The 27,993-nt window shown below is 46.2% G+C and overlaps 1 protein-coding gene across 4 annotated transcripts in view; it reads left to right on the plus strand.

Annotated features, from left to right (window-relative positions):
- The window catches only part of ano6 (anoctamin 6), a 177,822-nt gene that overhangs the window by 71,743 nt on the left and 78,086 nt on the right, over positions 1-27,993 (plus strand). For 2 of the 4 annotated variants that reach the window (XM_038781355.1, XM_038781356.1), the window contains 2 exons: positions 17,224-17,358; positions 26,537-26,602. In XM_038781355.1, the coding sequence (XP_038637283.1) occupies positions 17,224-17,358; positions 26,537-26,602 (201 nt within the window). The remainder of the gene's footprint in view (positions 1-17,223; positions 17,359-26,536; positions 26,603-27,993) is intronic. The other 2 variants (XM_038781357.1, XM_038781358.1) reach the window with 1 other exon arrangement.

Genomic DNA, 27,993 nt, shown 5'->3' on the forward strand with positions numbered 1-27,993 from the left:
GGCGTCAGAACTTGGCCGCGGGATCGGAGAATCCCACCCCTCATCTCTATGCTGCTGAGCAGAACTGAGAGAGTATCTGACCCTCTAAGCCAGGGGTGGGCAAACTTTTCTGTGCAAGGGCCACATTCAGAAATTCACAATTTTAAAGGGCCGCATAGTATATTAAGTAAAATAATTAATATTTAAAATAGCCAAAATAAAAGGTTTTTAAAGAAAAAAAAAGCAATTAATTTTTATTAATTAATATTTTAAAGTAGAAACTTCACATGAAACACATGTTGTGCCGAGCAATGATCACCCTACTCAAGTCAACGTATCCACCCTATACCAGTAACCCAACAGCCCCCCCGCCATTAACCTTAATTTAAAAAAAAAATTAAAAAAAAATTTTTTTGGGCCGCATAGGCCCGCGGGCCGTAGTTTGCCCACCCCTGCTCTAAGCTCTAGTCTGGGCAGCCTCAGACTGGACCGTGCCATCAGTACCGCCACTCATTTGTGCTCAAGTGTATCATCACGTGTAGACCTCTCTGCCTCACTATCTTTTCCATGCAGTGTGCCAATATCTGTACTCGTGCTTCCCGAGGAGGATTGTTTTCATCGAATCATAGAATTTACACTGCAGAAGGAAGCCATTCGGCCCATCGAGACCGCACCGGCCCTTGGAAAGAGCACCCTACCCAAGCCCACACCTCCATCCGATCTCTGTAACCCAGTAACCCCACCTAACTTTTTTTGGATCACTAAGGGTAATTTAACATTGCCAATCCACCTAACCTGCACATCTTTGGTCTGTGGGAGGAAACCGGAGCACCTGGAAGAAACCCACGCAGACACGGGGAGAACGTGCAGACTCCGCACAGACAGTGACCAAACTGGGAATCAAACCTGGGACCCTGGAGCTGTATAGCAACTGTGCTAACACTGTGCCTCCGTTGTTCCCACACGGGCAGTGATATTTTCCTGTAATATTTTGTTTTGTTCCTTAAACTGATCCTAATGGACAGGGCATTGAGATTAATCGGGTGAGGAAGAGTTACAAAAGAAGCAGATGTACGTTGACTGCTCCTCCAACTTGTCCACTTGCTTACTAGGCTGACCATTAATTTTCCATTAAGCTGACCATTAATTCTCCCTTGATTTCATACTTGGCTTTGAAGGACCAAAATTCAAGCAATAGTGAATTTTAATTTGAAGCTTGGTTAGACTGTATCTGGACTACTGTGTGCATTTTTGGTCTCCTTACCTCAGAATGGATATTATTGTCAATAATATTCTTTATTAATGTCGCAAGCAGGTTTACATTAACACAGCAATGAAGTACTGTGAAAATCCCCTAGTCGCTACACTCCGGCGCCTGTTCGGGTACACAGAAGGCGAATTCAGAATGTCCAATTCATCTAATGGCATGTCTTTCGGGACTTGTGGGAGGAAACCCACGCAGACATGGGAGAACGTGCAGACTGCGCACAGACAGTGACCCAAACCGGAAATCGAACCCGGACCTGGTGCTGTGAAGCACCAGTGATAACCACTGTGCTACTGTGCCGCCAACTCTAGCGTGCCGTCTTAGAGGGAGTGCAACAAATGTTCACCATACTTCTGGGGATAGCGGGACTGTCTTATGAAGAGAGATTGGGAAACCTGGGCGGTGTTCTCTAGAGTTTTGAAGAGGTGATCTTATTGAAATCTACAAAATGCTGGAATAGACAGGGTAGATGCAGGTAAGATGTTTCCCTTATTGGGGAGTGGAGAACCAGGGAACACAATTTTAAAGTAAGGGGATGACACAAATGACTGAGATGAGGAGAAATTCCTTTTCACTGAGGGTTGTGAATCTTTAGAATTCTCAACCTCCAAGGGCTGTGGAAGCTCAGTCTTTGAGGGCGGGATTCTCCTTTCCGGGGACTATATCCCCACGCCGGCGAGAGAACAGGCACCAACCACTCTGGCATCAACAACCCCCAAAAGTGTGTGGAAACGTTGATGTGGTTCTGCGCATGCGCAGACCAGCCGGCGTATTCTGCCGCATGCGCAGGGGGTTGTCTTCTCCGTGCCGTCCATGGTGGAGCCCTACAGGGGCCAACGCGGAAGGAAGGAGTACCCCCATGGCACAGGCCCGCCCGCAGATAGGTGGGCCCCGATCGCGGGCCAGGCCACCGTGGCCCCCCCCCCCCCCCGGAGGACCGCCCCCCCCGGAGGACCGCCCCCGCCATCTTAGCTGCCAGGTCCAGCCATGCGGGAACATGCCTAACCCACGCCGGTGGGACTGGCCAAAAACAGATGGCTGCTCGGCCCATCAGGGCCCGGAAAATTGCCAGGGGGGCCGCTGCCAATGGTCCCCGACCGGCATGGCGTGAATCCCACTCGAAAACAAGCACCGGAGAATACAGCAGCGGGCGGCAGGGTGGGATTCGCGTCGCCCCCTGGGATTTTCAGACCCGGCATGGGGTTGGGGAATCCCGTCTTGAGTATATTGACTTCTGATTAACAATAACATAAAGGGTTAAGAGGATAGTGGGTGTAAAAGGCAATGAAGTGTCTAACCAACCATGATCATAATGAACGACGGAGCAGACTCGATGGGCTGAATGGCCTACTTCTGTTCCTATGTTAATATATCCATGATGGCGATTGCTCTCTTTCAGCTTCCTGAGCCATTCAAGAAAGTAATTCAATAAGAGCAGAGAGTTTCTTGGTGTTCGAGTCAACATCACCAAAGCCCAGTTTAAAGTTGGGTAAAAGAACTGGCACCTATACTCCAGAGAACATCTCAAAGTGCTCCTTCTCGCACATGCGTGGAACCACCGGCGTGGTTCCACGCATACGCAGACCGGCCGGCGTATTCTGGCGCATGCACAGGGGGTTGTCTTCTCTGTGCCGTCCTTGGCGGAGTCCTACAGGGGCCGGTGTGGAAGGAAGGAGTGCCCCATGTCACAGGCCCGCCCACAAATTTGTGGGACCCAATTGCGGGCCAGGCCACCGCCCCCCCCCGAGGACCATTCTGCCAACTTACCTGCCAGTTCCCGCCTTGTGGGAGCATGCCTAACCCACGCCTGCGGGACTGGCCAAAAACAGACGGCCGCTCGGCCCATCAGGGCCTGGAGAATTGCCTGGGAGGTCGATGCCAACGGCCCCTGACTGGCATGGCGTGAACCCCACCCGAAAACCGGCACCGGAGAATATGGCAGGGGGCGGCGGAGTGGGATTTGCGCCATCCCCCCGGGGATTCTCCAGTGGGTGTAAAAGCCACTGAAGTGTCTAACCAGCCATGATCATGTTGGATGGCGGGGCAGATTCGATGGGCTGAATGGCCTACTTCTGTTCCTATGTTAATATATCCAAGATGGCGATTGCTCTCCTCCAGCTTCCTGAGCCATTTAAGAAAGTAATTCAATAAGAGCAGAGAGTTTCTTGGTGTTCGAGCCAACATCACCAAAACTCAGGTTAAAGTGGGGAAAAAGAACTGGCACCTATACTCCAGAGAACATCTCAAAGTGCTTCACTGCCAACAAATTATTTTTTAAGTGTGGTTACTGTTGTGTGGCAGTTGAAGCAGCCAACTCCCACAGACTGACCTGATAAACAAATGAAAGAGGGCACAGACGATATGTATAACAATGCTACCAGGAATGGAGAATTTGTGCTACGGGGAAAGATTGTATAAGCTGGAGTTATTTCCTTTGGAGTAGAAGAGTCAAAGGGAAATTTAATTGAAATGAATAAAATATTGGGCCCTATTTAGAGTGGATAGGAAGGTATTAGTTCCCTGAGCTGAGAGGTGAGTAACTAGAGGGCATGAATTTAAAGTAAGTGGGAGAAGGATTAAATGGGATTTGAGGAGAAATATTTTCATCCAGAGGGAGTGGGGGGGGGGGGGGGGGGGGGTCTGGAACTCACTGCTCTGAACTGGCGTTAGAGATATAAACCCCTCATTGCATTAAAAAAAACTTGAACATGAACTAGTTAACAAGAACATAAGAACTAGGAGCAGGAGTAGGCAATTCAACCCCTTTAACTTGCTCTGCCATTCAATAAATTATGGCTGATCTCAACTCGACTTTCCTGCCTATCCTCCGTAACCCTGCAACCCATTACTACTTTAAACTCTGTCTATCTCCCCAAATTTATTCAATGTCCTGTCATCCGCTGCACTCTCACCGCAGATTTACTACCCTTTTGAGAGAAGTAATTTCTCCTCATCTCTGTTTCAAAGCTGCTATCCCTTATTCTAAAACTATGAAACATCGTTCTAGATTGCCCCACAAGAGGAAACATCCACTGAACGTGTACTTTGTCAGTACCGTTTACCATTTTGCATACTCCAATTAAGATCTTCTTTCATTCTTCTAAATTCGAGAGAGTACAGGCCCAAACTGCTCAATCTCTCTTCATAAGACAAACCCCTCATCTCTGGAATCAATCTACTGCAATGTTTTATGAACTTTGTTTTCTGAGACCCACTTTTGCCAACTATCGGACGGACCCATCCGGCCGACCGTAGAGACTTATTCCGAATGCTTCATGCATTAAGGTGCAAAGCCTTTAGCTTGCCTTTTTACCATTTTTAATCATCCTAACTTATCTTTGTACTGTGGTCCTAGTTGCCTCCTGCCCTTGTTTACCCTGTCTACCATTTATGCATTTTATTGTTCTTCCTTTTATTATGGCCCTTGTTTCTTTTTCCCTTGTCACTCTGCTTACGTTCCCAACCCCCTGCCATTTTAGTAGGATGGTAGAAACATTGAACTCTCTCCCATGAACAACTGCAAAAGCTGGGAGTGAATAGGAAATTTCCAAACTGAAACTGGTAGCTTTTGTTTAGTAAGTTATTAAGGATTAGAAAATGAAGGTGAGTAGATGGGAGCTAAAATACAGACCAGTCGAGATCTCATTAAATGGCAGAACAGACATGAGGAAGAATAGTTTATTTATGTTTCTACATTCCAATCTTCGTAATCATGGACTGAACAGGTTTTCAAATTCCCAGCCAGTCTGTACCTGTTGCCTGTTAAAGTTAATTCCTCCACCCTTCCTTAATAAAGAAAACTAAGTCTGGAGGGAATGGAAATGAGGATTGAATGGAATTGAGACCATTATTCTCTCACTGATGACAATCTCTGGTCCTGAATGAGAATTGCATTCACAACTCCGCTCCCAGTAAATGCTGAGAATAATTAAAATATCCTATTTAAGCTGCAATTTCCGGATAAATATCAGCCAGTGCTCTGGGTGATAACCCCACTGCTCATGTTCCTTCTGCAGCACCCCAGCTCCATGGGATCACATGACAGAATGAGAGGGTGGACTTGTGACTGGATTCAAACCCAAAATCCTGTCACAATGACTTTTCAAATAAAGCCGTCAGCTGCATGAATACACAGCAGTTAAAATGCTTGCTTGACCATGAGGAAAGCTAGGGAGGTATTTGCAAAACAAAATCTTTCAACTAAAGCTTTACCTTGAAATCTCTCTTCAGGCTTGAGCAGGAGGGCAGCGCAATCCTATGGCAGGAAACAAGAACGACCGGGAAATCCGGTGCTGAACCAGATACACAAAAACCCCGACCCTTCTCACACCCACCAGCAGGTTGCAACCCGTACTTGAAAAACCCTGATCTTGTGAACCTCCTCTGAACAGCCTCTAATGCAACTACATCCATCCTCAAATAAGGACCAAAACTGTGCACTGGACTCCAGGTGTGGTCTCACCTGTGCCTTGTACAGTTGCAGCAACGCTTTCCTACATTTCCTTTAGCTATAAATGCCAAAATTCCATTTGCCTTCCTTATTATCTGCTGAACCTGCATACTAGTTTTCTGTGGTTCATGCACAAGCATACCCAGTTCCTCTGCACTGAAGCACCCTGAAATTTCTCTCAATTTAGATAATAAGTTGCCATTCCATTTTGCCAACCAAAATGAATAACTTCACACATATCCACGTTAAACTTCATCTGCCAGATTTTGACCCACTCATCTAACCTATCTATATCCATTTGTAAATTTCTTATTTCCTCATTGCAACTTACTATCCAACCTATTTTCGTGTCATGTACCAACATGGTTATAGTACCTTCTATCCCTGCATCCAAGTCATTCATATATATGTTGTACAAAGTTGGGGCTTGAGGACTGAACCCTGTGGCATCCCAATAGTTACATTTTGCCAACCAGAAAAAGGCTAATTTATCCCAACTCTTTCTTTCTGTTGGTTAGCCCGTTTCTATGCAAGCTAATAAATTAATCCTAATCCCATGTGATTACCTTATGTATTAACCTTTTGTGCGACACCTTATCAAATGCCTTCTCGAAAAAGATACACTACGGATGGGATTTACCGACCACCCCTCCACGTGTTTTTCTGTGGGGAGCTGGACCACCAGCAGGATCTACCGGTCCCGCAGTTGTAAACGGGATTTCCCATTGACAGCACCCTTTGTCGCCATGAAACCCGTGTTCCCACGTGGGACCGGAATTTCCCGCCAGTGTGAACAGCCAGTAAATCCTGCCCTACACCAACTGGATCCCCATTATCCACTTGGCTTGTTACATCTTCAAAGAACACTAGCAAATTAGTCAAACACGATTTATCCTTCAGAAAACCAATGCTGACTCTGATGGATGGCGTTTTGACTTTCTAAATGAAACTTCTTTAGTTTTTTAGTTAGTACTTATTTAATAATGGATTCTAACAATTTCCCAATGACAGATGTTAAACCAACTATAGTTTCCTATTTTCTGCAATCCCCCCCCTTTTTTTGAATAAGGCCGGTACATTTGCATTTTTTCAATCCACTGAAACCTTTCCCGCATTAGGGAATATCATAACCAATGGATCCAATATCTCTGCCGCCACTTCTTTAGACCCTAGGATGTAGACCATCAGGCCCTGGGATCTTTCTACCTTCAATCCCAATAGTTTCTTCAGTACTTCTAAAGCAAAAGCTGGAGCCAGGCTGGATAGCTCTTTTTCAGCTGGCAGTCACACAAGGATCCAAGTAGTAAACTCTTGTGTGATGCATATTACAAACAGCTAGTGGATCCCCCAGATCTGTGTGGTGTTATAGTTCAGCATTCAAACTGTTAGTTCAGCCAATATTTTGGATGTATGCCCTATGTACCTGGCATCGCGCATGCACTGAAAAGCTATTGAAGTGTTGTAATTCAGGACAGCACAGCAGCCAGTTTGCGTACAACGAAGTGACCCCAGGTCACTGTCCGTGTGGAATTTGCACATTCTCCCTGTATTTGTGTGGGTCTCACCCCACAACCCAAAGATGTGCAGGGTCGGTGGACAGGCCATGCTAAATTTCCCCTTAATTGGAAAAAATAATTGGGTACTTAAATTTTTTAAAAATCAAACGTTTTCAGTCGTTCTCTGCAGAGAGATATTCTGGTCATTCAACATTATTATTATTAATCGGGCAATGAGTATCAGTAAGAAGCAACTAAGAGGCTTTATTGAAAAAATTGCTACCTTCAATTGAACGTTTACAAGCCAAAGTTCTGCTTTGAGTCCAGGAAAGGTGGTGGGTTTTGTGTTTTGGAAAGGGTAGATCAAATGGACAAAAAGAGCCTTTATCCTCCAGATCTGTGTGGTGTTAGAGTTCAGCATTCAAACTGTCAGGTGTTGACATGTTAGTTTGTAATTTCTTTTTATTTCTTTTTAATATATTATTACACTGCTGAAGGACGCTTGTGATCATTCTTTGCAAAGTATTAAAAGTAATCTTTAGTTAAAAGTCTATGGCCAGGGACTTCCGGTGGCGGGAGTAAGTCGCACATTCGGTGGCTCTCACTCTGGCTGGCTTTTTTAACCTGGTTTCCTGACTTTTTGGAACTTTTGAGCGCTAGAAAAGATGGCCACAAAGTTGCTGACTGAAACGTGCGGAGCTGTAAGGAAACAAAGAAGAGCAGAAAGTAGCAACAGCAGGAAAGGAAGAGACAGAGACAAAGTGGTGTGGGAGCTGACCCGGGACCAAAGATGGCTGACGTACGGACCGCGGACCAGACAATCCAAGCAGTGCTGGACAATATGCTGCAGGTCATAAAAGGAAGTTTTGAAGCTATGAAGCGGGATAACTTAGAACCGCTTCAGAAAGTGGTGGAGCAAGTGAACCAAAGGCTAGTGGCCCAGGACAAAAAGGTCAAGGAGCTGGAGCATGCGTTGGAGGAACAGGCGGACGCACAAACAATTGCCGCAATAGAGATTGTGGGTAGAAGGATCGACAGAGAAGGCTGCTTGACAGGCTTGAAGAACTGAAAAACCGATCTTGCAGACAAAATTTGAGTTATTGGCCGAAGGTGGGGATGCCATGACGTATGTGGTAGACCTGTTGCAGCAGCTGGTGGGGGCTAACTCCTTTCTGCGACCGCTGGAGCTGGATGGGGCACACATAGTGCAGGTGAGGCAGCCGCGACCGGGGGAGCCCCCGCCCCCTCCGACCAGTGGTGGTCAGGTTCCACAGGTTCTCAGACAAGGAGCGGGTCCTTCAGTGGGCAAAGAGTACAAAGAGCTGTACATGGAACAATAATGTCCTACGCATCTATCAACACCTGAGTCAGGAGGTGGCCAGGTGGCGAACAGCCTTTAAAAGAATTAAAGAGATCTTGTTCAAAAAAGCACGTGAAGTTCGGTCTGCTTTTCCCGGCTCGGCTGTGGGTCACACACCAGAGCCAGCATTTATGGACCCCGATGAGGCGATGGAGTTCACAAAGAATCAGGGACTGGTGCCAAACTGAGTGCCCACGGACCAAAGTCAGAGCCTGAGTATTATTGTTTGTGGGACTTCTTGGACTGACTTTCTATTTTTTGCTGCTTTACAGGTACTTTGTAGTTTCTGTTTTCCGTTTTCACTGCCCATGGGTACAATAGGTGAGGGGGGACGGGTGCCCCCTCTCTTTTGGGTTTTCTTTTTGCTTTCTGTGTTTTTTTTTCTTTTTGGAGCTTCCAACGGGACAGAAATTTGGCCGGGAAGCAATGTGGGTTAAATGTATTGGATGTAGGGGGGTGACGCTAGTACTGTGTTGCTGTGTGTTTTTATTACTAATCCGCAGAAAGGGTTGATTGGTATCATTCATCTGTTTAAACAAATGGAACAGCATTACAGCTGGAGTGGTCTTGGGTTTTTGTTTGTTTGCCCTTATTTGTTGTTTGATCTCCTGTACTGCAGAAAGAGAGACTCGAGCAGGACACATCAGGGGAATGGGTGTGGATGGGTGGGGGGATGAGCTCGGAGGAACAATGGGAACGAGACGTGGGCGCCGGAGGGATGAGTCACCGGGCTAGCGGGAAGCTATTCAAGGGAGTCAGGTGGGGGGGATGCATCCAGCCAGTATATGGCGGGGGTTGGGTTACAGAGGGGTGTTGTTGCTGGTGGGGGGGTGGGGGGGGGGAAGCTATTCTGCTGACGTGGGAGGGATCGAAAGTAGGTAACAGAGCGGAGGTCGGGGGTGGGAACTACCAGGAGACGAACTGGGAGGGGCACGGCACATGGGCTGGGGGCGGACCCAAGAAGGGGATGGTTGATAGTGGGATGGGGGGGGGGGCAGGGCAGGTGCCCTCCAACCAGGCTGATCTGGAACCTGGAATGTCAGGGGACTAAACGGGCCAGTCAAGAGGACGCGTGTGTTTGCACATTTGCAGGTTCTAAAGGCAGACGTAAACGTGCTGCAGGAGACACATTTGAAAGTGACTGACCAGACCAGACTAAGGAAGGGCTGGATTAGCCAGGTCTTCCACTCGGGCTTGGATTCTAAGTCCAGGGGGGTGGCAATCATGATTAATAAGCAGGTTCAATTTGAGGGGGAGGGCACAATTGCAGACGGAGGGGGTAGATTTCTTATGGTCCGTGGTACGCTTGAGGGGGTGCGAGTAGTCCTGATGAATGTATATGCTCCAAATTACAAGGGGATGAGAGAAGAACTAGCTAAGGTAGAGAGATTACAAGGGGATGAGAGACGAACTAGCTAAGGTAGACTGGGAGCTAAGACTTTATGGTGGAACAGTTGAGGAACAGTGGAGAACCTTCCAAGCGATTTTTCACAGTGCTCAGCAAAGGTTTATACCAACAAAAAGGAAGGACGGAAGAAAGAGGGAAAATCGACCGTGGATATCTAAGGAAATAAGGGAGAGTATCAAATTGAAGGAAAAAGCATATAAAGTGGCAAAGATTGCTGGGAGATTAGAGGACTGGGAAATCTTTAGGGGGCAACAGAAAGCTACTAAAAAAGCTATAAAGAAGAGTAAGATAGAGTATGAGAGTAAACTTGCTCAGAATATAAAAACAGACAGTAAAAGTTTTTACAAATATATAAGACAAAAAAGAGTGGCTAAGGTAAATATTGGTCCTTTAGAGGATGAGAAGGGAGTTTTAATAATGGGAAATGAGGAAATGGCTGAGGAACTGAACAGGTTTTTTGGGTCGGTCTTCACAGTGGAAGACACAAATAACATGCCAGCGACTGATAGAAATGAGGCTATGACAGGTGAGGACCTTGAGAGGATTGTTATCACTAAGGAGGGAGTGATGGGCAAGCTAATGGGGCTAAAGGTAGACAAGTCTCCTGGCCCTGATGGAATGCATCCCAGAGTGCTAAAAGAGATGGCTAGGGAAATTGCAGATGCACTAGTGATAATTTACCGAAATTCACTAGACTCTGGGGTGGTCCCGGTGGATTGGAAATTAGCAAACGTGACGCCACTGTTTAAAAAAGGAGGTAGGCAGAAAGCAGGAAATTATAGGCCAGTGAGTTTAACTTCGGTAATAGGGAAGATGCTGGAATCTATCATCAAGGAAGAAATTGCGAGGCATCTGGATAGAAATTGTCCCATTGGGCAGACGCAGCATGGGTTCGTTAAAGGCAGGTCATGCCTAACTAATTTAGTGGAATTTTTTGAGGACATTACCAGTGCAGTAGATAACGGGGAGCCGATGGATGTGGTATATCTGGATTTCCAGAAAGCCTTTGACAAGGTGCCACACAAAAGGTTGCTGCATAAGATAAAGATGCATGGCATTAAGGGTAAAGTAGTAGCATGGATAGAGGATTGGTTAATTAATAGAAAGCAAAGAGTTGGGATAAATGGGTGTTTCTCTGGTTGGCAATCAGTAGCTAGTGGTGTCCCTCAGGGATCCGTGTTGGGCCCACAATTGTTCATAATTTACATTGATGATTTGGAGTTGGGGACCAAGGGCAATGTGTCCAAGTTTGCAGATGACACTAAGATGAGTGGTAAAGCGAAAAGTGCAGAGGATACTGGAAGTCTGCAGAGGGATTTGGATGGGTTAAGTGAATGGGCTCGGGTCTGGCAGATGGAATACAATGTTGACAAATGTGAGGTTATCCATTTTGGTAGGAATAACAGCAAACGGGATTATTATTTAAACGATAAAATATTAAAGCATGCCGCTGTTCAGAGAGACTTGGGTGTGCTAGTGCATGAGTCACAGAAGGTTGGTTTACAAGTGCAACAGATGATTAAGAAGGCAAATGGAATTTTGTCCTTCATTGCTAGAGGGATGGAGTTTAAGACTAGGGAGGTTATGTTGCAATTGTATAAGGTGTTAGTGCGGCCACACCTGGAGTATTGTGTTCAGTTTTGGTCTCCTTACTTGAGAAAGGACGTACTGGCACCGGAGGGTGTGCAGAGGAGATTCACTAGGTTAATCCCAGAGCTGAAGGGGTTGGATTATGAGGAGAGGTTGAGTAGACTGGGACTGTACTCGTTGGAATTTAGAAGGATGAGGGGGGATCTTATAGAAACATTTAAAATTATGAAGGGAATAGATAAGATAGATGCGGGCAGGTTGTTTCCACTGGCGGGTGACAGCAGAACTAGGGGGCATAGCCTCAAAATAAGGGGAAGTAGATTTAGGACTGAGTTTAGGAGGAACTTCTTCACCCAAAGGGTTGTGAATCTATGGAATTCCTTGCCCAGTGAAGCAGTTGAGGCTCCTTCATTACATGTTTTTAAGGTAAAGATAGATAGTTTTTTGAAGACTAAAGGGATTAAGGGTTATGGTGTTCGGGCCGGAAAGTGGAGCTGAGTCCACAAAAGATCAGCCATGATCTAATTGAATGGCGGAGCAGGCTCGAGGGGCCAGATGGCCTACTCCTGCTCCTAGTTCTTATGTTCTTATGTAAATTGGGATGACGCTGACATCATTAAAAGGGTGCTGGGGAAAATCCCAGACTTAGATTCACGTAAGCTGATCATGGGTGGGGACTTCAACACGGTCCTCGACCCCGGACTAGAAAGGTCATGCTGCAGAACGGGTAGGCTCCCAGCGATGGCAAGGGAACTGAGGGGGTTCATGGAGCAGGTGATGATTTGGGGGAGGGGGGGGGAAATAGGTAGACCCATGGAGGGCCAGACGGCCGATTGGGAGGGAATATTCGTTCTACTCACATGTTCATAAAGTATACTCTAGAATCAATTTTTTTTATCACGAGCAGGGACTGTGTAGGCGATCACTATCTCGGATCATGCCCCACACTGGGTTGACCTGCAGGTCTGCAAAGGGAGCTGCCAGCGCCCGCAATGGAGGTTGGACGTAGGAATGCTTGCGGAGGAGGGGGGTGTGCGAGAGACTGCGGCAGTGCATGCAGGACTACCTGCAGGTTAATGACACAGGAAGTCTCAGCAGCGACCCTGTGGGAGGCGCTGAAGGCGGCAGTATGGGGGGAGCTGATTACAATTCGGGCCCACGGAGATAGAACGGACAGAGCGAAATGGACAGACTGGTCAAGGAGATCCACCGGCCAGATAGGGAGTACGCAGAGGCCCCGAGGGAGGACCTACTTAGAGATAGACGGAGAGTGCAGGCCGAGCTGGGAGTGTTGTCCACGAGCAAAGCAGTGGAACAACTCAGGAAGGCAAAGGGTGTGATCTATGAGCATGGGGAGAAAGCTAGTAGAATGCTTGGGCAGCAACTCGGGAGGAAGGAGGCGGCCAGAGAAATAGGCTGGGTAGTAGACGATATGGGGAACAGAGTGCATGACCCGTCAGGACTGAACAAGGTGTTTCGGGAGTTTTACAGCGAGCTCTATACCTCGGAACTGGGGAGCCGGAGGAGATGAAGCGTTTCTTAGACGGACTGACCTTCCCAAAAGTGGGTAGGGGCTGGTAGACGGACTGGGGGCCCCGATCAGAGCTGAGGAAGTACTGGGGGGCTTGAAGGCCATGTAGTCGGGTAAATCCCCGGGGCCGGATGGATACCCAGTGGAGTTCTATAAAAAGTTCTCGGAGATAGTGGGGCCGGTGCTGACTAGGGTATTTAACGAGGCGAGGGACAGAGGGACTCTACCCCTGACGATGCCACAGGCTACCTTTTCGCTGATATTAAAACGGGATAAAGATCTGGAAGCGTGTGGGTCAAACAGACCGATCTCCTGATCAACATCGACACGAAGCTCCTGGCTAAGGTCATGGCGCTTAGAATTGAGGACTGTGTCCCGGAGGTGATCGGGGAAGACCAAACAGGGTTTGTTAAAAGCAGACAACTGGTAGCCAACTTGAGAAGACTACTCAATGTGATCATGATGCCCCAGGAGGGCAGAGAGGTAGTTGCAGTGGTGGCAATGGATGCCGAGAAGGCCTTTGACCGGGTGGAGTGGGACTATTTGTGGGAGGTACTCGGAAGGTTTGGGTTCAGGGAGGGCTTTGTTGACTGGGTTAGACTATTGTACTATGCTCCAAACGCTAGCGTGAGGACGAATAGGACAACATCAGAGTACTTTAGAACACACCGGGGGACCAGACAGGGATGTCCACTCTCCCCGTTGCTGTTCGCACTGGCCATAGAACCTCTGGCGATTGCCCTGAAAGCTGCGAGGGGGTGGAACGGAATGATCAGGGGAGGGGTGGAGCACAGGGTATCGCTGTACGCGGATGACCTGCTCCTGTACGTAGCGGACCCGCTGGCTGGGATGGACAGTATACTCCCAATATTGAGAGAATTTGGCAGGTTTTCAGGGTACAAACTGAACATGACTAAGAGTGAGATGTTTGTAGTGCAGGCGAGGGGCCAGGAGAACAGGTTGAAGGGGCTGCCATTTAGGATGGTGGAGCTTTTCGAGCATGAGGGCCTTGGAGGAGAAATTCGGACTAGTAAGAGGGAATAACTTTCGGTACTTGCAAGTGCGTGACTTCATACGTAGACAGGTCCCATCCTTCCCACACCTCCCACCCAATAGGATCCGGGACAGAGTAGTCTCTAGGGGAGAGGTAGGAGAGGGGAAAGTCTCGGATATTTACCGAGAACTTATGAAAAGGGAGGAGTCCCAGACAGAGAAACTGAAGCTCAAGTCGGAGGAGGAACTCGGCGAAGAGATGGAGGAGGGGGTATGGGTGGAAGCCCTGAGTAGGGCAAATTCAACTGCAACATGTGCTAGGCTCAGCCTAATTCAGTTCACGGTCGTCCACCGAACCCACATGACGGTGGCTCGGATGAGTAAGTTTTTTGGGGTGAGACAAGTGCGCTAGGTGTGCGGGAGGGCCAGCGAATCACGTCCACATGTTCTGGGCATGTCCAAAACTTAGGAGAGACTGGGAGGGATTTGCGGACGTCATGTCCCAGGTACTGAAAACTAGGGTGGTGATAAATCCAGTGGTGGCAATTTTTGGAGTCTCGGAAGACCCGGGGGTCCAGGAGAAGAGAGAGGCCGACGTCTTGGCCTTTGCTTCCCTGGTAGCCCGGTGACGTATACTACTGGCATGGAGGGACTCAAAGCCCCCGAAGACTGAAGCATGGCTCCCGGACATGTCGTGCTTTTTAGGGCTGGAAAAGATTAGGTTCGCCATGAGAGGATCTGTATTAGCGTTCGCCAGAAGGTGGCAAACATTCATCGACTTCTTAGCGGGAATTAAACGTCAGCAGGGAGAGGGAGGGGGGTTAGATTAGAGTAGAATAGGAAGGATAAATATGCGGGTACTGTTAATGAAAGAGGATTGGTCTTTTGCACTATGTTTCTGTTTTGGGTTGATATTTGCACGTTGCTGTATACTGTGACTGTTTACAATGCCAAAAATACCTCTAAAATTGTTTATTTAAAAAAAAGTCTGGCCAGGATTCTCCGACTCCAACGCCAGACCGGCGATTCTCTGATGACCGGACAATCAGCGGCAGTCACGCCCACAAGGTTACCGCCGCGCTGGTCGGGGGCCTTTCGAATGCTCCCCCTCCCCCCCCCCCCCGGGCGATTCTCCGTGCCTCGGCGAGTACCTACCGAGTTTCGCCGGCGTGGATTGTGTATGGTCCTACCCGGCGGGACCTCGGAGTTCTGGCTGCAGGGGCCATCCTGGTTGGAGGAGGTGGGGGCAGGGGGATCCAACTCCCGGGGGGGGCCTCAACGGAGGCCAGGCCCGCGATCGGGGCCTACTAATCGGCGGGCGGGCTAATTCCAGGGAGGAGGGGACCTATATTCCTCTGCGCTGGGCCCCTGTAGGGTACCACCATATTTCCCGGTGGCTGGCGCAGAGATGGCAACCCACGTGCGTGCACGGACTTGCGCTGGCCGTGGCGCACCGGCTTTCGAGCACCAGAGCAGCGGACACTACTCCGGCAAATGCCTGGGCCTGGAAGCCCTTTGACGCCGGAGTCGTTTGTACCGGTTATGGCTCCGGCGTATAATTAATTCTACAACTGTTGCAAAGCAAGGAATCATAAGCAATGGGTATTATGACCTGCCACATAAATCGGTTATGCACACGTATGTAGTAGATTCTCACAGGTTGCTTGCCCCTGGGGCTCTCAGCACCAGAAAGTGTGTGCCAGTAAATAAGGAAAACATTGAAACAGTGGAATATACCCCAGGAAGGTACATTCTTTTGAAAAGTATTGGTGATAAAGGAGAAAGGATATGACCTAACAATTGTGAACATTTTGTGTTTTTACCACTGTGTGCTATTTTCCTGAAGATTGACTCGGAAAGTGATGAAGGACCTTTCATAATATTGAGTAACCGGAAATGCTAATATTCAAAAATATTTGGAAAACATGATAAGTTTATTGAGTTTGTGCTGTCGACAGTCCTGTATGATTATTTGACCAGAGGGTGGCGCAGTGGTTAGCACTGCTGCCTCATGGCGCTGAGGACTGGGGTTTGTTGCTGGCCATGGGGTTCGTGTGGAGTTTGCACATTCTCCCCATTCTGTGTAGGTCTCACCCTCACAACCCAAAGATGTGCAAGGTAGGTGGATTGGCCACGCTAAATTGCCCCTTAATTCAAAAAAACATAATTGGCTATTCTAGCTGGAGGAAATAAACGAACTGAGTCTTTTGGGACTGTATCGAACTTCAATACAAAATGACTTTCATTCAACATGCATGACGGAGAGCAGAACTTAGAGCTGTAATTCCAGCGTGCTTCCGAGCTACTCTGCTCCTCAAAGGATCTTACACATTCTTGTACTCTTTTTTTTTATTTTACAAAGCATTACATTTACATTAGGTTATTGTATTGTTACTTTGAATTTGTTACAGTTCTGTTTTGATCACATTGAGGATCCATTGTTTGCTTTAACTTTAATAATTTTCTGGACGTATCCTGTCTACCTGTTTACAATATCAAAGCATTGTCTTTGTCAAGCCGATTTCGATGATGTGTTAATTCTCCACATTTCCCTAATACTTGATTAGTTTCCAGAGACACAATGACTACTTGATACTTTTACTGTTGCTGTAGCCTCGGAAAGACCTCACCTGGGGTGCAACTGTGTTGGTGCCGTCTGGGATGTGGTAATTTGTCATGTCTGTCCACAGTCAGTGTAAGAATACTATAGTCAGGCGTGTTTAACCCTTTCCATTCATTCCTCCCCTGCTGCAGCCCACACTCCATGGGTTTACCCTACTACAACTCTAAATTCAAAAAACAAAATGATTATTTGACTAGATAATTTTATAATTACCAGCCAGACATCTTGGGTGTTCACCTTGTGGTATAGGAGACCTCTTATTTCATATGATTAGTTTCTCTGGTATGCAAAATCATAAGCTAGGATATGACTTGACCATAAGATGATTGCCATTTCTTTTGCTTAGCCACTTATTGTCTATGTTTTTGTGCTTGGGTTCTTCCAAAATCTGGCATGTGCAAATGCCCTTGATGATTGGTGTGAGTTGGGATTGTGAGGCATCTCCTTTGTCCTCTACATTTATCACTGTCACAGAAAAGCAAAATAAATGCTCCGATGTAAATTATGCTTCGGTTTCTTAATACAGGTTGAGTTTGATGGCAATGAAGACTCTGTTTTTTTTGTTGATGGCCAACGTCGAATTGATTTTGTATTGGTTTATGAAGAGGAGACCAGGAAACCAGGAGATAAAAAGAGGATGAGATCGATTCTAAGCAGAAAGGTATGATCTGTTATTCCTGTTAATACATTCAAACTTTCTCGTTCACAATTTAAATGTAAGATGGTTCTTCCTTTCTTTACACATTATGAAATTGGGGGTGGGGGGGGAGGTTGGTATTGAGAAGCATTCTTGAATAAACACACAGTATTCTTCTCATAATTTCTTTCCTGTGGTCGTTGACAGTTTCTTCCCTTCTTCATGTCTGAATGCAGTTTCAATTAATTTTGCCATTGTACCTGTGGGTTACTCTTTGTTTTATGCCGCAGAATCAGTGTAGGCTTCGGTTAGATAGAAATTGCTACATTATTCCAAGCATCATAAATAATAATAATCACAAAGTGAGATGATTTCCTGCTTCATTTAATTTTTCCAGAAAGGAGCAGGTGTACGATAGGCTGTGCACATTACGCCATAGGTAACTACTCAAAATCTTCGGCTTAACAGCCATTACAATGTCACACTTTCAACGTCCAGATAGGTTGTGACAAGATGGAAGGAACTTCTACTGAACACTGTAAACCCCCCCACGTTGTTTGAATAGGAGTGCAAAAAAATGACCAAGTAACCCAGGGTAGCGCGTGATACTGTGGTTCATGATGCTTGTACAAAATCCACAAAATAGAACTAATGTACATATTATTGGGTACATCCAGCAGTCAAGCATATCTTAGGAAGGGAATTGTTTGGAAACAGATATTTGGATGAATCCATTTATGTTTTATACCAAGGAGTATAATTTCTACTATACACAGCAGGTTACACATTCTGCTGATAGATAAGGGTCTTCAGCTTCAAAATGGTAAGGATTAAATGGATTCAGTGGGTACGGAAGGTTAAGACTCAACAGCATACTCCATACTGTGTGATGCAAGATGCATTCATGTGAAGAAACTGAGTTTTGTTCAAGTGACAATCTTCAATTGCATTGCTACTATTAATCATTGGTAAATGAGGAGCATTACTATACAGTTCATCGCTTTTACACGTAGTATAGTTGAGGAGTAAGTGCTGCTTTTGTGTCACACTCCAGTCCTTGGCTTCTAACCTGACTGCAGATCAAGGCTACAAAGAGCACCCCACCCCCTTGACTTCCTTGAACTCTATTTATGATTGATACATGGGGCCCTGCTTCAGTGCAGATGCAAATGTCACCACAGTCCCAGAGGACCATAGGCTGCTCTCTCTCCCTTGAGAGCTGACTGTTGGTGATTTAACCTGGTCACCACACCTCAGATGAGGGGCAAGGTTGAATAGTCTCAGCCTGTACGGGAATTGAACCCAAGCTGTTGGTGTTGCTCCGCATCACAAAGAGCTGGTCATTCATAAAGATCCTGCCCCTCACCTGAGGTGTGATGATCCTCAGGTTAAATCACCACCAGTGAGCTCTCTCTCAAAGGGGAGAGCAACCTATAATCCGCTGGGATTGTGGTGACATTTTCATTTATTTCAATGCAGTATTGAGCCAAATCCAAAAAAATTGTTTTTCCTGTACATCTCATAAATTGAGCGCATTAAATGCTGTTATAAAACAGATTCAACAGTCAGATTTGTTAGAGCTGCAAAATTGGATTGGCAGACAAGTAGCGTAAATTTTCTCTGAAAGCTATTGAGCTCAGATCACTGTAAGCACAGACTTCATTAACAAAAGTGGTGAACTTGACTCATAAATATCTTAGACAATTCTTGGTTTGATAATATCATTAAGTTTGAAAGTATAACATGTTGGAATATATAAGCTGAGAAATTAGTTCCCTGAATTCTTAACCAATAATAGCCAGGTGTTCCCTTCTATATTGGATTTGTGGCTGCGTGGGCTTTCTTCCAACCAGAGTTAACAGCACTGATGTTAAATTTTCAAGGGACAGGATCTTATCTCATTTTTGGTCAGCTGCCATCTGTATTTCCCCAGTGTTTCAGAGTTTACTGCTATGAATGCTTATATTGCAGGAATTGGATAGCCGTACCACATTGAACAGCAAAGCAATTATCCATAATAGCACTATGCAGATTTTTGCATTTTTATCAGAGACCACCACCATCTCTCAATTATCCCAACATTGATTTCAATGCCTGCTGTAGTTAATTTTGTTTTGGATATATTACCCAATTCCAGACAATAAGGAATTTATTTTACATACAGGCATTATGACAACCATTGTTAGGGAGGCAGAAAGCATGGAAAATTCAATGTACAACATTCCAATCACCATTATCGACTGTTAAGTTTAGTTAGTGGTGCAATAGATAGAGGTATGGCATGGCATCTTAGTCTAGTCGAATGTACATCCTGTGTCATGTGAGATCTCCAGGATGCTTCTTCTGCCTGGATAAACACCTGCAGGAAGTGTCATCATCTGGAGGAACCCTTATTTTGGTCAGCTCGCTGCTTAAGAGTATGCAAGCAGAGAGGGATTGGGTCAAATAGGCATGGAGCCAGACAGGTAGTGCAGAAGAAGTCCCCTGGGTGCATCATACAGGCATTTCTGCCGTTTCAGACATGATTACCAGATGGTACGCTACCTCCCTGGTGTACCAGGGTCATTGATGTAACTGAGCAACTGCAGAACATTCTGAAGGAAGGGTCAACAGCCAGATTGTGATCAGTGTTTGTACTTATGGCATAGATCGAAAGAGGGATGAGGTTCTGCAGAAAGATTTTTATGAGCTGGAAAATAATTAGCAGGACGTCAAAAGTGTTAATTTTCGGATTACTCCTGGAGTCATGTGCTATTTAGTACAGAAGCAGGACGATCGTGCAGATGAGCGTGCAGCTGAAGGGATTCTAAAAGAGGGAGGGCATTAGATTTCTGGGGGCCTTGGGACCAGTACTGTGGGAGATGGGACCTGTACAAGCTGAACTGTTTCCCAAACTGATGATTCAGTACTTCTCCATGTTGAACACCAATTGGAAGAAGCACTGACCGTGGCAATGGCATGGAATATACCCTGGGTGAGGGACTTCAATAACCATCACCAAGAGTGGCTGGTTAACAGCACTGCTGACCATGCTGGCCTAAAGGACATAGCTGACAGACTGGGTTTGCAACACGTGGTGAGCGAACCAACAAGAGAGAAAAAACTACTTTACCTTGTCCTCACTGATTTACCTGCTGTGGATGTATTTTTCTATGATGGTACTGGCAGGTACTGCACAATCTTTCTGGAGCTAAGGATACCCTTCATCGTGTTGTGTGACACAAACATCAGGCTAAATAGGATAGATGTAGAATATTTCTAGCAACTGGAAACTGGGCTTCCAGTTTCGCTTTCGACCATCAGCAGCAGCATTGTATACAACCAAAATCTGTAACCCCATGACATATCCCCCATTCTGCCATCAAGCTGGAGAATCAACCTTGGCTCAATGTAGAATGCAGGAAGGCATTCCAGGAGCGCAATGCAGACATAAAATCAAGGTGTCAATCTGATGAAGCTTCAACTTGGGACTGTTTGCATGCCAAGCAGCGGAAGCAACATGTGAAAGACTGAGCTAAATTATCCCACAACTAACTGATCATATCTAAGCTCTGCAGTTCTGCCACATTCAATCCTGAATGCCGGTGGGCAGTAAAACAACTCACTGGAGGAGGAGGCTCCACAAATATCCTCATCCTCAATGATGGGAGAGCCCAACACATCAGTGCAAAAGACACGGTTGAAACAATTGCAATCATCTTTAACCAGATGTGCTCCCCCTGATGTCACCAGCATCACAGATATCAGCCTTCAGTCAATTCAATGCACTCCACATGATACCAACAAATGGCTGAATGCACTGGATATTGCAAAGAAACATAGGAAATAGGAGCAGGAGTAGGCCATTGAGCCTGCTCTGCCATTCATTATCTATATACAGTTTTTCCCCACTCTCCCCATATCCCTTGATTAGTATTGTCATTAGTATTCCCAATGATTAAGTTTCCACAGTCCTCTGGGGTAGAGAATGCCAAAGGCTATGGACCCTGACAACATTCCAGCAATAGTGCAAGAAGACTTGTGCTCCAGAACTAGCTACAAGCTAGTGTTCCAGTACTTGCAGTGTGGAAATTGTCTAAATATATCCTGTCCACAAAAAGCAGAATCAATCCGGCCAATCCATCAGTTACTCTCAGTTATTAACAAGGTTATGGAAGGAGTCTTTGATAGTGCTATCACATAATCAGTAATAACCTGCTCACTGATGCTCAGTTTGGGTTCCACCAGAGTCATTCCGATCGTGACCTCTTTACAGCCCTTGGTCCAAACCTGGACAAAAGAACTGCACCCAAGAGGTGAGCATGACCGCCCTTGTCATCAAGATATCATTTGGTTGAGTATGGCATCAACGAGCCCTAGCAAAACTGAAGTCAATGGGAATTGATCAAAACTGAACTGGACTAGTCATATAAATAGTGGTTATGAGAGTAGGTCAGAGGCTGGGAATTCTGCGGCAAGTAACTTGTCTCCTGACTCTCCAAACTTGTCCTCCATCTACAAGGCACAAATCAGGAGTGTGATGGCATACTCTTCACTGGATGAGTGAGCTCCAACATCATTCCAAGAAACTTGATATTACCCAGGACAAAGCAGCCCGCTTGATTGGCACACCGTGCACCACCTTAAACATTCACGCCCTCCACCACCAATGTGCATTGGCAGCAGTGTTTACCATCTACAAGATGCACTACAGTAACTCACCAAGGTTCGTTTGACAGCACCTTCCAAACCCGCCACCTCCACCACCTAGGGCAGCCAATAAATGAGAACAAAACCACCTGCAAGTTTCTTTCCATGTCAGACACCATCTTGACTTGGAACCATAGTAAAATCTTTATTATTTGGCATGTGTGGGAAATGGATGGTTCCAGTTAATCAAAAAGTCCAGTTAATTGAGAATTCTATTTACCAGTGGAACACCGCACAGTACTTGTGGCATAGACCAGTGCTCATTAAGTAAAGAACAGTATTCTTTTACTTGTAATCTTCAACAGTACATTAAACATGAATTAAAGTATAAATAATGCAGCGTACATAGGTATGTGTTCCATATTTCTTCCAGTTGGTAAAGTGATGATTTGCATTAGGGGAACATCAGAACTTCCCGCAGGTGGAGAATTCTAGTTCAAAGAGTACCAGAAAACATACACTGGGTGGGATTCTCCAATAATGAGGCTGGGTGTTGACGCCGTCGTAAATGCCAGAGTGTTTTACGATGGTGTCATCTGGCCGCTAGGAGAAGCGATCCTGCACCACACAGGGGGCCAGCACGGCACTGGAGCGCTTCATGCAGCCCCAGCTGACAGGTTGCAGCATGGGCGTGGGTTGCCATCTCCGCGCCGGCCCAGGCAACATGGCGGAGTTGGTTCCCCCCCCCCCCACCAGGATGGCCCCCGCAGTCAGAACACCGAGGTCCCGCGGGTTGGACCACACTCGAACGATGCCAGCGGCGTGCCCGCCGAGCGCAGGGAATCGGCGGGTGCGGCTTCTGACCGGCGCTGCGGTGACCACGCCGGTGCCATAGGAGGCATATTTCTTTCCATGTCACCCCCCCCCCCCCCCCCCCCCCCCCCCCCCCCCCCCCCCCCCCACCACCACCACCACCACCACCACCGGTGATTCTCCGACTCGGCGCGGGATCAGAGTCCCGCCCCTATATCATCATATCGTCATTCCTTCACTGTCGCTGGGTGAAAATCATGAAACTCCCTTCCTCACAGAACTGTGGGTGTTCCTACACCACATGGACACAACAGTTCAAGAAGTTGACTCCCCACCACCTTCTCAAGGACAATTAGGGATGGACAATAAATGTTGGCTGTGCCAGCGACATCAACATCCCGTGAACAAATGCGTAAATAAAACTTTGCCAGCATTGCTGGGGAGGATTGAAACTAGTTTTCTGGGGGATGGAAAACTGAGAATAGTTTCAGAAGGGAGAGAGCCAAAGGTGGAAATGATCTGCAAAAACATTAGTGAATGAATGTGGAAGGCAGAGGAAAGAAAGGCTAACAAATATACAATAAAGGACTTAAGTGATTGGAGGTATATACTTTAATACAAGTGTAGAAGGTAGGTGATCTGAAGGCACAGCTTTAGATACTTAAACATATATCACAGCTATTGCTGTAAAATAGCTTGAAGGCAGAAATGGCAGTTCAACATTGCAGTTTACAAAATGTTCAGTTGTGATAGCACGGGGGGAAAGGAGGAGAGAGTGTCACAATATTAGTTAAAGTGGAAAGAGGGATGGTATGCTAAAAGGATCATCAGTTGAGGCCCTGTGAATTGAACTTGGTGGCGTACGACAGAACTATAAGGAGAGATAAAAGAGCAAATTGCTGAGGAGTGCATGAACAATAAGGCAGCAATAGTAGGGGATTTCAGCTACTCTGTGAAAACTGGATAAAATCAGTACAGAGGGTGCCAAAATCTTAAAATATATATACACCCAATGAGGGAAGGGGCAATTCTGACTAATTCTAGGAAATGAAGCTGAACAGGTGGGAGTAGTATCAGTGGCGGGAGATTTTTGGTTCATAATTTAGTTAAATTTTGCATAGTTATGGGAAAGTGCATAGACCAGAAATAAAAGTTCCCAACTGAGGAATATCAAGCTGAGATGTGACGTAGCAGAAGTGAACTGGAAACACAGATTGAAGGTAAATCAGTGGTGACGTATTCAAGAAGGACACTGAGAATTCAGAACAATATGGTCTCCCAGGCCTCGAGCGCATGGATGCGAAACGGCATATCAGGTGCGATAAGATGAAAAGAGAGTATGTAATATATGGAGAGCTAAATACTACATAATGTCTGGAGGGGATTTTGCTTTGGAAGTGTAGGTGTGAATTGAAGAAGTAAAAGGGTGAAGTAAGAGCATGGAAAAATATTGGTTTGTAAAATGAAGGAGGGCCTAAAGATGTTTAATAAATACATAAAGAGCAAGAGAATAATTTAGGAACAGGCCTTTCGGCCTTCCAAACCTGTGCCGATCATGATGTCCAAACTAAAAGTAAAAAACTCTTACTCGGTCCGTATACCTCTATTTCCTCCCTATTCACGTACCCATCCAGATGCCTCCTTAAATGTTGCTAATATGTGCCTGCTTCCACCACATCCTCTGGCATTGTGTTCCAGGCATCGACTGCTCTCTGCGTGAAAAACTTACCTCGCACATCTCCCTTAAACTTTCCTCCTCTCACCTTGAACCTGTGCCCCCATGTAATTGATACTTACACCCTTGGAAAAAGCCTCTGACTGTTCACCATGTCTGTGCCTCTCATAATTTGTAGACCTCAATCAGGTCTCCCCTCATCCTCCATCTTTCCAGTGAAAACAATCCTAGTTTATTCAACCTCTCCTCATAGCCGACACCCTCGAGACCAGGCAACATTCTGGTGAACCACCTTTGCACTCTCTCCAAAGTGTCCACGTCTTTCCGATAATGTGGTGACCAGAACTGCACACAATACTCCAAATGTAGTCTCAGCAAGGTTTTGTATTGCTGCAACATGTTTTCCAACTATTGTACTCAATGCCCTGGCCGATGAATGCAAGCATGCCATATGCCTTCTTACTAGATTATAAAGGTAACCTATGCACAGAGATGGAAGAAATTTACATCCGTCTTCAAAAAAGAGAATATGTAAGCATTATAATTAAGGCGGAAGAGGTGTTCCACAGGGTTCCGTGTTAGACCTTTACTGTTTGTTGTATGTATTAATGCTTTGGACTTAAATGTGGGAAGCATCTTTGGGAAATTTGCAGATGACACAAAACTTGGCCGTGTGGTTGATAGTGAAGAGGATAGTTGTTGGCTCCAGAATGACATAAATGGTTTGGTTGAGTAGGCAGAACGTTGGTTCTGTAATTCAATCCAGAAAAATGTGAGGTAATGCATTTGGAGAGGGTAAATAAAGCAAGGGGATTTGCAATATACGGGAGGATCCTGAGACCGCTTAAGGAAGCCAGAGCCTTGGAGTGCATTTCACAGGTCCCTGAAAGTGGCAGGACAGGTGGCTGTGGTAAAGAGAGCATATGGAATGATTTCCTTTCTTGGAGGAGGCATTGAATACAAAAGCAGGGGTGTAATATAAAATTGTATAAAACTCTTGCTGGGCCACAGCTGGAAATTTGTGTACAATTCTGGTCATCACATTACAGGAAGGATGTAATTGGTCTAGAGAAAGTAAGGAGAAGATTTGCAAGAATGTTGCTAGGGCTTCAAAATTGCAATTCCGTCCCTTGCTTTAAGAATTCAGTACCCTTGGCACCTTTTTATACTGATTTTATCCCAGTTAATAAAATGGTAGTTCAGCAGTGTGATTACCTGTTGTCTTAGTTCAACTCACAGGACCTCAATTGATCATCCTTTTACACACCATCCCTCCTTGTCTTTATGTAAATCAATTAGTTTCACTTTATTTATATGTGCATCATTGTTATTTGTTGAGACCAATTTAGTCCAAGAGCTAAATATGCCGGAATGTCTTTTGGTTGGTACACATTGGTTACAAGGGAGTTAGGGCCATTTCCTTTATTGTGGAAGAAACACTGCTGTGTCTTTTTTTTCTTGTTCAATTTTAATTGAATGTTGGTGTTCGGGACCAGTGTTGTCCTTGCCACTCTGTAGCCCCTGACTGATCTTGCAGGTTCAACTGGCCCTCCCTTCAATGCATTGAAAAGAAACTTGCCCCTGATCATTCACAATGGGGATGTTGCAAGTGAACTCAAAGCTCTGTAAGGACTCTGCCAGCCAAAATCCTGAAATGGACACACATTTGGGCAGTACTGACACCACCTATTAGCCCCCGCACCCACCCAATATCCCCACCAACCACACCCAGGATTCCAGGCCCTTCCCAGTTCATTTCTCCATGCCCCTTACCTGCCCCTGATTTTATCCCAAGGGTAAGAGTTTATTAAAAACTGTTTCCTGATAATGAGTATTCGTGACATGCAAGGTTAGAGCCGCCACTGGTCGGCTTAAAGCTCAACACCGCAAACGCGCCACTGACTTGATCTCTGCATTACACCTGTCGTGGGGAAATTTACATTTTGAGTCGTTGCCCTGCACGTCCCGTTTGCCCCTCTTGTGGGCTCCATTTTTAAAAAAAAAGCAGATGTACAGTTCAATGTGGAATCGGGTGCGAATATTTTTTTTTAAAGCAGTTTCTTAAATTTTCTGTATTTGGTACAGAGAAAAAGAGCATTCTTTCAACAAAACTTAAAGATGAGTGGGTTGGAGATTGAAGCAACGAGATCGGTGAGTGCCCATTTGATTTTCATACTATCCACTGTTCAATTGATCGAGTAGAAATCTGGCCCAAGGGAGTGCTGTCACCCTGCATGGCTTTACAGGGCCCAATTTTAACTCTGTCAAACGGTTAAACTCAGGCTAAGTTCTTAATAAGCAGTGTACATGGCATATATTTTGTACCAGAAACAAATTTTATGTTCTTTTTCCCTCTGTTTTCCTCCCCCTCCTCACCTAAAAGTATTACAGAGAAACATTGAAAATAGGAGGAGTAGGCCATTCGGCCCTTCAAATCATTCTCCACCATTCCGTATGATCATAGCTGATCATCCAACTCAGTAACCTGGTCCAGCTTTCCCCCATATACTTTGATCCCTTTAGCCCAGGCACTTTATCTAACTCCTTGAACACATGCAATGTGTTAGCCTCAAATCCTCATCTCAGTGGTGTACTATAATGGTATTTGTTATCATCCAATGTTGAATTTTACATTGCTCATGTTGGCAGGCTAGTCTATCATGGAGGTGTCAAGTCCAGAATAAATATATGCACATTTCCCAGCACGGAGGTTTAGCAGTGGTAGCTCTGGTTGTTTTTAATAGTACCTAGAGAAAATAATAGGGTGCATTGCCTTGAAAAATATAATTTTTAAAGCTAAATTATTCATGCCTCCTAGCAGCAAATGCCTGGGCCAGGATTCTTCAAAACGGCCGCTATGTATTGACGGCGTCATAAACACCGGAGTGTTTCATGCCGGCGTCAACAGGCCTCTTGGCCCAGCGATTCCGTGGGCCACAGGGGGCCAGCACGGCGCCAGAGTGCTCCACACAGCTCCGGCTGCCGAAATGCTGCCCTGCACTCCCAGTCGTGGGTAGGCCCCCCAGATCGCGTGCCCGCCGATTGGTAGCCCCCACACACAGGCCTGGCCATTGTGGAAGCCCCCCCCCCCGCACCACGAGGACGACCACCGCAGCTGCGACGCCGAACTCCCGCCAGGTGAAACCATACGTGAACCAAACCAGCGGGAACTTGGCCAGTCAACTGCGGAGAATTGCCGCGGGGGCCTCTTTCAACAGCCCCCAACTGCCGCCGATTTTCCGGTCGCCAGAGGTTCGCGTCCAGGCGTTGGACCCGATCGCAGGTTTGACGCCCCATTCTCCACCCCCGCGCTGAGCGGGGTTTCGGAGTGGAGACTTGGAGAATCCCAGCCCTGATCTTTCAGTCAATCAATTGATTCAGCTCACACCCATTCCTATACTATATTTTTCTGCCTAGGTTTTAACCCGAGCACACTTTTATTCCTGATTGGTGCCGCTTCTGCTCTTTCTTTGGCCTTTTATTCCTGATCTGCCCTTTCCTCAATCAGCCTCCTCAGCACTATGCTCTGCATTCTGTTTACT

This window comes from Scyliorhinus canicula, chromosome 20 (genome assembly GCF_902713615.1).
Source record: "Scyliorhinus canicula chromosome 20, sScyCan1.1, whole genome shotgun sequence".
Lineage (NCBI taxonomy): Eukaryota > Metazoa > Chordata > Chondrichthyes > Carcharhiniformes > Scyliorhinidae > Scyliorhinus > Scyliorhinus canicula.